At 37.3% G+C, this 14,206-nt stretch overlaps 1 protein-coding gene across 1 annotated transcript; it reads left to right on the plus strand.

Moving 5' to 3' along the window:
* The first annotated feature begins 257 nt into the window (after positions 1–257).
* Positions 258–11,924, plus strand: ANKS4B (ankyrin repeat and sterile alpha motif domain containing 4B). Its single transcript, XM_040257619.1, has 2 exons — positions 258–953; positions 10,000–11,924. The coding sequence occupies exons 1-2, from the start codon at positions 790–792 to the stop codon at positions 11,072–11,074; spliced, it is 1,239 nt and encodes a 412-aa protein (XP_040113553.1). The 5' UTR covers positions 258–789; the 3' UTR covers positions 11,075–11,924.
* Positions 11,925–14,206: the final 2,282 nt, after the last annotated feature.

Genomic DNA, 14,206 nt, shown 5'->3' on the forward strand with positions numbered 1-14,206 from the left:
GTTAACTTTTTCCACCTGGTGAGGAGTTTAGTGTCTACAAAATAGCTCAAGCATGTTGTTTAGGATATTATCTATAAGGATTAAGGAGGAACTAGATATCCTTGACTTTGTTTTATGGCTAAACAATTATTATTTTGTTTTGCTTGACTTTTTCTTTGTTTCTACCTTTTCTCACTTCTCTGATTAAATTTGCTCTTTAGAACTTGGAAAGGGCCTAGAAGGCTACAGCTTTTCTACAAACAAGAGGTAGTGGAGTGGTAAGGAGAGGGTTTGTCTCTGGGAAGTTCCGACAGGGGCCTGCTTGGTTTCATGGTGACAATTACACAACTCTAAATTTAGTAACAATTATTGAATTTTGCACTTAAAATGGATGAATTTCATAATGTGTAAATTATACCTCAATACAGCACTTTAGAAAAATGGACTCCTCCAATGAACTAGCCTAGTTCTGAGTTGTTTTGAAATTATTTTCTTCATTCTGTGCCTAGATGACCAATATTATATTCAAAACTTGTTAAGAGACAAGAAAAATGTGTCTCTTTTAAGACATTCAAGATGAACACAGCAGTCCTCAATTTTCAATGTCATGGCTATTCCAGAGAGAAAAGGTCTAAGTTCAGTGCTGTGAATCTTTCTGGCTGCTTTCCATGGAGGGAGGCTGGAGTGAGCTTTGCCCTGGGCTGACACTGTTTCTTGTCACTGATTAACCAGCTTTGAAGGAAGGCTGCTTCACTGACATCCTGTTCCGCCTGGAGAGTGATATTTGGCAAAGCTTCGGAGAGCAGAAAAATGTCCACTCGCTATCACCAAGCTGCTAGTGATAGCTACCTGGAACTTCTGAAGGAGGCTACCAAGAGAGATCTGAATCTTTCTGATGAAGATGGCATGACCCCCACGCTCCTAGCAGCCTACCATGGGAACTTGGAAGCCCTAGAAATAATCTGCAGCAGAGGGTAAGTTCAACCCAATGGTTTTGACTGGAAACTGTTTATGGGAGGATTTTGCAGACAGGAGCAGGAGGCAGGGAATTAGTGAAAATACTTTGCTCTCATTCTAGTCTGTGTAACAATTGTCTTTTTAGAGGAAATGAGAAAATTTCCCAGTGATAAATTCTCTTTCCACACTGAGAACTGCACCACGGGGTGGCTGATCCCTTATGAGCCACACACAGAAATCCTGAACTCTAAGTCACTATTATTTCCCTTGAGGGTAAGATATTTGAATTCTGTGGCTTGAAAACTTCTTTCCATGACTTGTAAATGCTTGACTCTTTAAAAAAGATCAGTGATCTACCTGGTTTTAAGATGTCAAGTATAATTGGAACAAATGATGTGGTTTTTATTTTTTTTTCATTTGTGCCATTAAAATCTCATAGCCTTAAAAAAGAATACTCAATCCAAGTGCAAGCTCATGGTTCTTAGATGAAATTTCTGGCTTTATAAGCTATAAAAGGGACCTTCAGCCTATCTTAATTACCACTCTGGCTGTCAAATACATACATGTACATATACTCTTCCTTCAAGTTCTAAAGCAGATATTAGCTAGCTCCTGTCTTCTACTTGTTGCTGGAGGGGCTAGTCACTATTGACAACTATAACTCCAAGAAGACTAAAGAAAGAAAAAAAGACAATGTGAGTAAAGGAGGCAAGTGAATTTATACCTATTAGTATATGACATATGTATTTATTAATACCTATATCTTCTCTGTGTCAGCCATTTTGCTAGATCAACAAGAGAAATATGATTCTTCCCATCTTCAGGTGGTGATCAGATCTGAGAGAGGAAAATGTTATGAACATGTTATAAAGGGGTAAAGAGAGAACACTAAATAAATAAGACAGGTGTCCCAATCTAGGTAGTGAGCGAAGGTTTTCCTGAGCACCTAAACTGGAGTTTGAATGATAAGGAGTTGGCCAGATGAAGGTGGAAGGAAGTGTTTCTCCTGAGGAAGAGCACTGTATTCTAGGCCCTGAAGAGGTCACGTGTGGCTGGATATGGCTTGAGTGGGGAGAGGCCAAGTTATAAGCAAGGAGACCAGATACAAGAGTCTTGTAGACTCTTTTAAGGAACTGAACTTTCCCCTAAAGATACGGAAAGGCACTGTGGTGGGTTTGTGCAGGGGAGCCACCTGGTAGCTTTTTGTTTACAAAATTTTCCTCAGGCGGTTGTATAGCAGTTAAAGAAAATGTTCAGGGACTGTTTTGATGGTTGAGATGAGGGGCGAACTGGATTAGAAAAGCGGCAGTGGGGACAGAGAGATGTGGATGGATGGCAATTTGGATGTAGAATTGGTCATAACTGACTGAACGCTCAGTGGGTAGAAGGAAGAGGAGGATCAAGTTTGAGCTTTGACAGGATGTTGGATGTTGGCATCCTTTATTGAAGTGAGAGGCACTTTAAGGAGTTAAAGAACCAAAGGTGGAAAGAGTTCCTGAGTTGAAGACTATAAATGAGGAAGTGAGTGGAGCTGCTGTACCTCATTCCTTTTAACATCCGTTTTTCTAGACATCACCCTCTAGGCCCGACCCTTTCAGCTAAACTCTTCCAGATTGTAACACTGCATCATCTTTCCTCTTCTCCCAAACTTTCTTCACCTACTTAAAGTATATCACCTCTGCAGGAAGTACAAGATGTCAGTTACAATTTCACAACCAGTGCTGAAAACCCTTTGCCATTTTAAGGTCCAATTTAAATGAGAAGGCTTAGATGTTCTCCTACGCTCTCTCTCTCTCTTTGTAAGCCTGAAACATTTTCTTATACAAATTGTACTATGGTCTTTACTTATGACAAAATTAACATAAACTAAGCCCCCCAAATTAAACTATATGTACACACACAGATTATAAAGAATAAGATATCCTGTTATGTCAAATATATAGTGTGTATAAAATATATATAGCACCCACAAATATATGCATACATATATTAAAATGTATATATTATATATAAATAATTATGCATGCCTATTTGTACATATACATGAAATAGTATACTAAGTAAACACTTTTTGTGTGGTATACAGTTTTGTTTTGTTTTTTACAACTCAATATATCATAAACATTTTTTCCATGTCAGCATATATTCTTTTACAGTTTAATTTTCAGGAACTTCTTAGTATTCTAGTTAATGAATATAGTATATAAATATATTTCTTAGTCAATCTCTCTTTTGGACAATTAACTTATTTCCCATGGTTTAAATAGTGCTGTGATAATTATCCTTGTACATAAATCTTTGCTCGTGTTTTCTTGAGAACAAATTCTTCAAAGTGAAATTTCTGGATCAGTTGGCACGTATACCATTTAAAGACTTTTTTGGTGTCTATTGACAAATTACTCTTCAGAAAGTGAGCACCCATTTCTGTCAACATTGTAGGTTTGAAATGATATATCAATGCACAATATATTAATGTTCTTTGGTTACTGGCAGGGTTGAAAATTTTTTTATATTTTGAAGTCATTGTATTTCCACTTTTGTGAGCTAAGTATTTATAACCTTGTCCTACTTATATATTGGAGTCTTCAACATTTCTCATTGATTTTTTAAAGTTAGAATATCAGCCTTTGTCACTGTATTTCCAAATATTTTCACAAATCATAATTCATATTTTTGACATCAGATATTTAATATCAGTGAAAATATAAATTTAAATAGATATATTTATGTACTTAAGTCTATCAATTTTACTATGTAATTCCAACTTTGAGGTCATGCCTAAATATTGACACATCTTTAGTACTGTAGTTTTTTTTATTTTAAATAACTCATATTTTATTTGTTTGATTTAAGATTTGAGAGTGTGATCTATGTCTTCTCCAAGTGGCTAGTCATTTGTCCCTAAGCATTTTGTTATATAATCTACTCTTTATGTATTTATTTGGCATGGTAATTTCTCTCAATATAATGTCAAAATCCAGTCCATTGCTTGGTATTTATTAAAAACTGATTATGAGCATCAGCATTCTAACCCTGGTTAGTCCTTCCTTCTCAACTCTTGTCTTCTGGATCAGTACTAATACATCCCAGATTTTTTTCCTTCTCTCCAGAAGCATTTAAGATCTGTTAAGTTGGCGTGGTATAAACTTATAAAAACGTCTTATATAAAAAGGTTTTCACAGGTCACCACCCATTTTGATCACTGAATGTGTGTGCTATTCACTCAGCTGTGTCTGACTTTTTGCGACCCCATAGGCTGTAACCCACCAGGCTCCTGTGTCCATAGAATTCTCCAGGCAAGAATACTGGAGTGAGTTGCCATTTCCTTCTCCAGGGGATCTTCCCAACTCAGGGCACAAAACTGGGTCTTCTGCATTGCAGGCAGATTTTGATCATAGCCAATCTTTAAGCACTTGTGTGAGAACAAAATGCCCATTACATTTAAGGGGGCTAAAAACTAAAACCAATCAAAAATGGAATTTAGATGTTAATCAGTTATTGAGGTCTACTGCAGTCTGATGATTTTACTGTCTTTCTGTCTCTACCTGATTGAATTATGGATCATGTGGCAGGCAATAATATCCAAACTCTGGCTTTGTTAAAAACTGTTTTTCTTCCTTTTTTACTTTTAAAGATGGAAAGCAATAATTACATGTTTTACATTGGGAAGATGGCCTCAGTTATACAGAATTTAATTTTGCTTTTAAAACATGCATGGGTTTTTTAAAGTTTCATTTTCTAAAATGAAAATAATTTTTTTCCTGTCTGATTCTCAAAGGAATACAAACTTCTTGTAACATTTCATATTGTATTGGAAAATATGCTTAATAAAGCAAAAATCACATGAATTCTCACAGTCATTAACATTTGGGTATATATTCCTTCAGATGTTTCCCTTTAAGAACATACACTTAAATATACCTATGTTCAGCCCTTAAAAAGGCAATCACACACACACACACACACACACACAAAGGCAATCACAGTATACAAACTCTTCTGGATTATATTTCTAATTATTTAATAATACAGTATTGACCATCTGCAGTTAAAAGGAGAGATCCATGACATTATTTTCAGTGGCTATATGGTATCCTACTTTATAGTTTCATTACAATTATTTAATCATTTATTTGTTCATGACATTTAATTTGAACCCAGTTTTTGTATAAGATGGAATGAGCATCCTTGATGACCCATGTTTGTACAAGTGTTTGATATTTCCTCAGGATAAATTCTTTAAAGCAGAATTGTTGATTCAAAGGAGCACTATGTTTTACAGTCTTTTGGCACATACTGTGCCAGGAAATTTGAATCACTCTATGCTTCCTCCAGCATTCATTTCCTCACACTCCTGACAAAACTGAGTATTATTATTCTTTTTATTTGTTGCCTATCTGATAGGCAAATGGATGGTGGTATATTACTTTCAATTGCATTTATTTGATTACTAATGACTCTAAATATTCCTTCTTATGTAGAAAAACATTTTTTGAAAAAGTGATTTTTTTTCTGAGAACAACTCCAGAAAAAATCAAATCAACTTCAAAAGGAGAAATTGAAATGCAACAGATGCTTAGAGTAATTTAATAAAAGAAAATTGCCTATTTTGCAACAATAATAAAAATCCAGGTTTAAAAATTATTTCCAAAGTGTACTAATCTACCAAAAGCAAGGGCAAAATATGATTACTTAAAATCTTGTCATTGAGTTTCTCTTTGGGGGAAAAAAGGGATAGAAAAAAAATCAAATAAAAATTTTATGAATTTAGACCACAGAAACAATATGACATCAATATTGGATTCAGATCAACAAATGAGGGGGATGAGTTTTTGAATACCTGGATAGGGATGTGTAATGGTTCTATCAAAAAATGTGAAGGACACCAGAGATTGAAAGACAGAGTTAAGAAGAACCCCCAAATTGTCAATAGAAAAAATTTTAATTTAAGTAGTATATCAATTTGGAAAGTTGTCTGTAAATAGAATTTCTGCAAGTGGAAATAGCTTAAATGTTCCAGGGCAACTCATGAATCAGCTTACTGACAGGTTCATCTTTAAATTTGGAATTTTGTGTTTCTTAAGAGAGGAACAATCTTTAAGGGTCACCTCAGGTTTTCTTCATGTTCTTCCCATTTTTGAAGGATCATTTAAGTTCCCTTGGGTGGGGAAAATTCCACTCTTTTATGACCTGAAGCATGTGGATTTAATCCAACCTCTTTATACTTGTAACATCCTTACCCAAACCCATTCCTCTCAATAATTTCTTTTTTAACTTACCCAATCTAATATCAGGCAAATTTAACCCATATGTTTATATTTGCAGTAATGTCTTAGATGTTTTACAACCTCTCTTTGAAGTCTTTTGAATGTGGTGTTTGGTTAAAATAAATGAAAAGTGAAATTCCATCTTTGAGGGTACTGTGCTTCCCTAAGATACACAACTATTTTAAGGTTGAAAGAGGTCTCTTTTGATCCAAGACAACTAAATCAGGCAGACTGACTAGACCCCTTTTGAAAAGGGTTGTGCAACAGAACCATGTTATTTAATACTTGCTTTGCTTAGATTCAATTTCATTTTCTTTCCTTCCTTTTTGAACTTATTTCCCTTCCTGTATCTCTGGCCACACTGAGTATATTTCTGGTATCCCAAATATGTAATATCACCTATATGTGCATCTGCTTACACTCCCTGTTCTCTCTCCTCAGAAGGAAGTTGCCAACTGTCACCTTATGGCTGGCTCTAGCCCACAAGCATGTTTAATTTGGACCTCACTGTAATTTTCTCTTAAATGTAAGCCAACATTTAAAAATCAAAAAGCTTCACCTGAAATTCTGGATTTCTAGTTTTGTTTGGAGAATGGAAGCTCTGGCAATATTGTGTCTGCTTTCATTCAGGATGGCAATTAGACACAGCTGAACAATGCTTGTTCTTTTTAGATGGAGCTTGAACTTAACTATGACTTTGTTGGGAAAAAAAAAAAAAAACGTGGCCCCATTAAGTTAGTTACATCACATCTTGGCTTCTTTAGGTTGTGTTTGAGACATCTGCTAGGAGATACAGAAGATACCATACAAAGGACAAAACACACGGGTTTTGCCCTCTGAGACATATTATCTAAACAGGGCAGGGTGTACTTGAAAAATTAAGATTATAAATGTTGAAAGGCCAGAAGAGTTATTGTAGTGTTGCAGGAGTTTACCAGAATGGGTACAAGAAAAAAATATATGAAATTAAATGTTTTGAGTTTAGAGTCAAAGGAAATGATAACAGGTAAAATTTATTTAGTATTCACTATGTACCAAGCACTTTTCTAACGCTTTATGTATGTTGACTTTATTCATATTATAGTTCAATGAGTAGGTAATATTATCCTCAATTTATAGATGAGGACAATGAGTCCTAGAAAAATTGAACTTGAGGTCTCATTGTAGATAAAATGTAAAGCTGAGGTGAGTTAACGTAAGACCATATTGTGTTGGAGACCATTAGACATGCAGGCAGGCCTGATCCAAAGTGTACTGCAGTGAACTGGTGGGCAAATCAACTGAGTGCTTGGTCTTATTTACCCCTCTGAGAGTTGTTCTTCTTTTTCTTTTTTAAGAGAAAGATTGTGATTGGTGGTAGTGGTGGTGGGGGCAGTGAATGTGTAAGTGCTTTGTAACAAACAAGCATGAAGAAACCAAAGTTTCCCATGGAAGAATTATAATACAAATCTGATTCACTAAATTATAGGACACTGGTTGGGTCACCTTAACTAGTGCAGGTCTTAACCTGCAGTGAACTTAACTTGGGGATCTTGTTAAACTTCAGATTCTGATTCAGGAAGTCTGGGATGAGGTCCAAGATTCTGCGTTTCCAACAAATTTGAAGGTGATGTTACTGCTGCTGGTCTATGGACCAAACTTTAAATAGCAAGGAACAGAAGGACACAGTCTATTAACATGCCAGTTGCAAGGGCATAGACCTTTTCTCCTGTTTCACCTGCTGCCAGGAATGTTAAACACTTTCTCAGACTCTCTCTCCTGCCATCCCATGGGGCTAGCCTGGCCAAAGGTTGCAGAGATCCTGATTTTGGAGTCTGGACTAGGGCAAGGGAAGGTGCCCTTTAGTACCTGTATTATCAGAGTTCTCAACAGTGGCTGGGGGTCAGAGCCATAGTTAACAGTAACTTATTACTTTTCGTTTATGCTTGTTTGTAACTTAAGTTCTCACAGGAGAAGGGCAAGGGGTGGTGATTTAGCCTGGGGCAGGATTCTAGTAGACATTCATTCCACAAATCTTCTTTACCTACCATGTACCCTTAATGCTATCTAATATTGCCCCCAATTCTACCTTAAACCATTGTAGTGTTAGTCACTCAGTCATGTACGACTCTGCAACCCCATGGACTATAGCCCACCAGGCTCCTCTATCCATGGAATTCTCCAGGCAAGAATACTGGAGTGGGTAGCCATTCCCTTCTCCAGGGGATCTTCCCAACCCAAGGATCAAATCAGGGTCTCCTGCATTATAGGCAGATTCTTTTACATCTGAGCCATTAGGGACGCCCAAACCAATCATTATTACGTGAAAGTAAAGTGAGGAATCAATAGACCCTTTGTACAAATATTAGTTGTATTAGACACTGCTTCCTGCCCAACATCCATTCCTCTTTTCTTTCTTGCTGTTGGAAAACCAGTTTTGTTGTTATTTATTCCCTTACCTATGACTCAGAGGAGGGTAACAGTTGTGTGCTGGAACTGTAACTGAGCAAGTGGGTTTGTTGCCCACTGTGCAATGGAAAGACCAAGGCAATGGTCTTTGTAGAGAGAAAAGGTTTTGTTGAAGGGTGGAAAACAAGGAGACAAGAGGCACTGTTTTAGATTCATCTCCTTGATTGGCTTTTGAATGAGGTATTTACTGTGGAAGTAAGGAGAAAGAGGGGGAGGCTGCTTAGAAACAAATGATGGAAAGTAAGTGTAAGTTTCAATGTAAGTTTCAAGAGTGAAGGCTGGACAGTCCTTCATGCCTCTTCATGGGTTACATGTGCAGTTTTAGAGGTGAAAGGGTCCAGTACGTAACATGTAATGGGTTTTCAGTCTGTGATATCCAGAGTGCACTATCAGTCATTCAAGTCCTCAGGGCGTCTGTGTGATGCTCATGCTCAGTTGGAAGGGCTTTCTGCAAGTTGTTTCCACATCTGTGGTTTCCCCTGGTACTCTGTGAAACAGGTTTGGTGTTCTTGATGCTATCATTTTTGTTTCTATCTTGTTTCTACCTTATGAACCTTGATCCTTTAAGGTACAGGATATGGTTTCAGAACCAGCTGTATCTAACAAGCTCAGGAGAGATGATTGCTAAGTTTTTAGGAAGTCTGAATCAGATAAACAATTCATTATTAAAGATAAAATTATATAAACTTAAATTTAATATATTATATTAAAAAGGTAATACTCAAAACTTATTCCCTTCTAATTATTTTACCACATTTTACTATTATCTTTGCTCTTAAGATTGCACACATCTATTAAATATCTATGTGGTGGGAATAATTTATAATCAATAGCTACTATGCCTCTCTTCCAAATTCTGTGTTCAGTAATGTCATATTAGTGCTTAAAATGTGTTGTGGTGGTGTATTTACACCACAGAGATTGGCACATGCTATATAAATCAGTGTTTGATTCTTTTCCCTTAATGAGATGGTTGTTAACATTTACCAGCATAGCATGGGGTAATCCTATCTAGGGGAAACATCTAATTGATCTTAGATAAAGAAGGTAGCTCTATTTTCTTTCTCCTAGGTATGTGACCCGATTCTGGCCAATAAGACATGAAAGTTACTCATTTTGGGAGTTTCTTAGAAAGCTTTTTTGCTTCTAAAAATGAGATACAGTGTAGATATGGGTTGTTTCTGGCCACGTGATGCCTAAATGTGACATACCTGGGCTTTCGAAGTTATCTTGTAACAATGTCAAGGCAAGATTAACTTGCATTTTGTTCTTTATTTTATTTTTTTCTTTCTTAGACCTTATCTTCAGAGAAAAAATCAGTATGTATTGTTTATATTTTCTCTTCTAGAGGGGATCCTAATAGATGTGACATCTGGGGAAATACTCCTTTACATTATGCAGCCTCCAACGGTCATGCCCACTGCGTCTCGTTCCTGATCAACTTTGGTGCCAACATCTTTGCTCTTGACAATGACTTACAGTCTCCACTGGATGCTGCTGCCAGCAGAGAGCAGAATGAATGTGTCGCTCTTCTGGATAAGGCTGCCACTGCCCAGAACATCATGAACCCCAAGAAAGTCACCAGGCAGAAGGAGCAGGCTCAGAAGAATGTCAAGAAGCAGATCAAAGAGTGTGAGAGGCTCCAGGAGAAGCACCAAAATAAGATGGCCCGCACATACAGCAAGGAGGAATCTGGGACTCTTTCTTCTGCCAAGGGAACTTTCTCTAGGTCACTCCTGTCAAATGCTTCTGCTTCTAACACATTTGGGTCACTGTCTAAGGGTATTAAAGATACCCTTAAGCTTAAGTTCAAGAAGAACAAAGATACAGCAGAGCAGTTAGGGAATGAGAGCAGAAGTGGACAGAAGAATGTGATGGAAGTGTTCAGAGAGGATGAGGAAGATGAATTCTCAGGGGACTTCATAGAGAAGCTCCAGTTCTCTGCAAAAGGGGACAGCTGTATGCAACACGAATCCATTCTCAACCGTCCAGGTCTAGGAAATGTTGTTTTTGGAAGGAATAGAATATTCAGCCCTGAAGACATCTCAGACAGCAGGAGAGAGCTGGGGTTTACAATGCCCAGTGAATTGTTTCAGAGACAAGGAGAAGCTGAGGCTGATGAAGACGGAGAGGAAAACAACCATGAGGGTGATCTGCCTTGGGATGAGGATGAAGTGGAATGGGAGGAAGATGTGGTTGATGCTACTTCCCTGGAAGTGTTTTTGCAGTCCCACTACTTGGAAGAATTCCTTCCTATTTTCATGAGAGAGCAAATTGATCTGGAAGCTCTGCTGCTTTGCTCTGATGAGGACCTTCAGAGCATACACATGCAGCTGGGTCCCAGGAAGAAAGTTCTTAATGCCATAAATAGAAGGAAGCAGGTGCTACAACAGCCTGGGCAGTTGGTTGACACCAACCTCTGATGGAGTGTTGGGTCAATGAGGTGAGTCTGTAGAGGTGGGGGTGATGCTGTGACCCACTGGAGATATTCCAGGCAGTACCTACTCTATACCCAATACCAGACTACTGGATTTCTAGGGTTTTGGAGGCATCCACCTAAGAGAGAAGCCCAAATTCTATTCTGAGAAATACTCTGTACCTAAATTCATATAAACCACTCAAGGAGGTAAGAAATGGGAATAAAGAAATGACATTTCTCTTCAATTATCTTTTTTATATTTTTGAATATAGAAAGGATTGAATGGATGACAGAGAATAGAAAAGACTTTATTTCCTAACTCTGAACTTAAAATTATAGTCTCCTATCACACTAGCTGCTGCCTAATTTCTGATCCTTAGCTCCTTTACCTGTTGATGGAAACTAAAATTCCTCCATTGGCCTGTGGCTTGATGCCCAACTTGAATGTGTCTAACCCCAATCAGTAGATGTTTACATGTTTACAAGTAATAGAAATGGGTCTGTAACATTCCTACTTGGGAACAGAGAGAATGTTAGGTAGAGAGAGAGATGAAATAGAATGTACGGTACCTGTATGGACTAAATTTTGTCCTTCCAAAATTTATATGCTTAAGTTCTGATCTTGAGTCTAGGGATTCTAACTCCAGTCATCCTGTGAAGAGGTAGACACACTGGTGATGTGCTTGCATCGCCGTGTGAAGAGAAAGAATAGGCCATGTGAAGATAAAGCAAGAAGGCAGTTATCTGAAAGCCACAAAAGGAAGCCTCAAGAGAAACCAAACTTTTTAACTCTTTTACCTTGGACTTCCAGCCTCCAGAGCTATAAGAAAATAAAGTTCTGTTGTTTAAGCCACCCAGTCTGTGATATTTTGTTACAGCAGTCTTAGGAGAATAAGATCGTCCTTAAGACAAGAGAGACAGGGAGTGGAAAATAATAATGCAGAAAAGAAGATTAGATGATTTTTAGGTGATTAGATGATTTTTTCCTAAGCCTAAGTGCCTCTTGAAACTTAAAAAGGAAAAAGAAATCTAGGTTCTTTGTTGGGAAAATTCAATTGTAAAAGTTGAATTTTTGTATGGTTATTATATACATATCTTATTTACTGTTGTCTATCACCATTTCTGCACATCTGAATACATGTAGGTTCTACAATATAAACTGTCAACACTAACACTGCTGCTGTTATTTGAATGGTAATCTCAAATTCAAGATGAAACCCTACTTGAATAGTTAAGCTTCACTGGATTTTTATAGCCAGACATGCATTAAATGAAATTTACCACTGATTACATGTATAACATAGATATAGCTTCAGCATGCTTCCTTATTCACAGCTGTTTGTGTTATTTCAAGAGGAACCATGGAGGATACAAATGCTTAAATCTGATGAACAACTGGTACATTCTTCTTCAATCAATGGACTGAAAGTTGTCAGTCACTGAATAAATATGTTACACTACAGGATTACTATGTTTACAAATATCACATTGCATTGTTCTGGAATAAACTGCAATTGTACATGAAATAATGTACATGAAAGCAATTTTAGAAGGCATTCAAAAAAAGTAGTAGTGTCTGAGTCCTGCTCTATTAGTATTTCATTATTGTAGAGTCCAGGATCCTCTCTCCAAGTAGATGCCAGAATCTACCCGATGAGACACTGTTAGGATATAAGAGAAATATAAACCACTAGGGGAGTTCTACTGTTAGCAAAAAAGGATGCTTTACAGCAGTGCTTTGTATATCACTGTCAGAGGTTAAAAATAATATAGAAAGCTTGATGATGTATTATAGCAAATGAGAGGTGGCATGGGGGTGGTACAAAGAATTTTGAGCTGGAAACCAGCTTTGGTACTTGGAAGACAGAATAGGAAATAGAAAAGTACTCTTAGGGAAAATGAGAAAAGATAGGCCAGCAAAAATGTTACTGGAATTCAACATTATAGGATTTAGTCTTGCTTCATGGGATTTGATTGTTTCTAATTGAAATTTTTCCATGTTGCCCTACTGGAGAGGTAACAATTTGCTCAGAAATATGGGAAGAGGATGTTTGCCCAGCAGGACTGGAAGCTATCACCAGGAAAATTCCATTGGAGTTTACATGAATTCTGTGATGAGAAAAGGGATATGAATTTGAAGAACATGTAGATTTTAAAACCTCACATAAAACTTCAGTTAAATTGCTGAATAAAAAAAAGGAAGGTGCAAACATAATCCTTTTATGTAATAACAGTTAATAACATAAAACAGTGAGGCTAACATGGGTTGTTAGGTATTTTCCCCCCCAAAATGGTTGCATTATATTTTTATTAAAGTATTCCAGCTTATAGACTCCATAGGTTCATCTACCTTTCTATGAGTTACTCCTGTTCCACTTAAAGGGTAAATTCTATATCAGTGATTATTGCCAAATTGGTTTAAAGTGTAAGAACCAAACAGAATTACTTTGGCTCTTATATATTAGGGCTTTGCTGGTGGCTCAGACAGTAAAGAATCTACCTGCAATGCAGAAACCTGAGTTCAATCCTTGTGCTAGGAAGATTGCCTGGAGAAGGGAATGGCAACCTACTCCAATATTCTTGCCTAGGAAACCCAATGGACAGAGGAGCCTGGTGGGCCCCTGACCATGGGGTTGCAAAGAGTTGGACATGACTTAGTCACTAAACAAAACCAACAACTTAACATATGAAGGCGCAAAGGAGGCAAATTAAAGAGTTCTAGCTCCTGGAAATTCTCCTCTGCCCACTTCCCTAGCAGAGAAGCTAGGTTCTGCTCTACTACAATGTAAAGTCCTTTAGGACAGGAAATTTTCTCTGTCTTATATTCACTGATATTCACCAAGTGCTGATGCATCACACAGCAGATAATCAATGAACACTGCTAAACAACTGGATGTGATGCCTAGGCTGAGGGCAGGATGCAGATTACTCTGGTCTGTTGATTCTAGGGTTTTTTGTCGACCTCAGTAGTTCACAAAGCAAGCATTTGAGGTGGATGGGCAATGTGAAATGGAAAAGAATAACCTTGAAAGGCAAAAAACTTCTTATTGCACAGTCTATTCTAGATCCATTTCCTGCCCTAACTCTAAATAGCTGGGGAGAGTTATCTGTGCTCTTTGGGGTGAGGACTATTTTT

This window comes from Oryx dammah, unplaced genomic scaffold (genome assembly GCF_014754425.2).
Source record: "Oryx dammah isolate SB20612 unplaced genomic scaffold, SCBI_Odam_1.1 HiC_scaffold_2, whole genome shotgun sequence".
Classification (NCBI taxonomy): Eukaryota; Metazoa; Chordata; class Mammalia; order Artiodactyla; family Bovidae; genus Oryx; species Oryx dammah.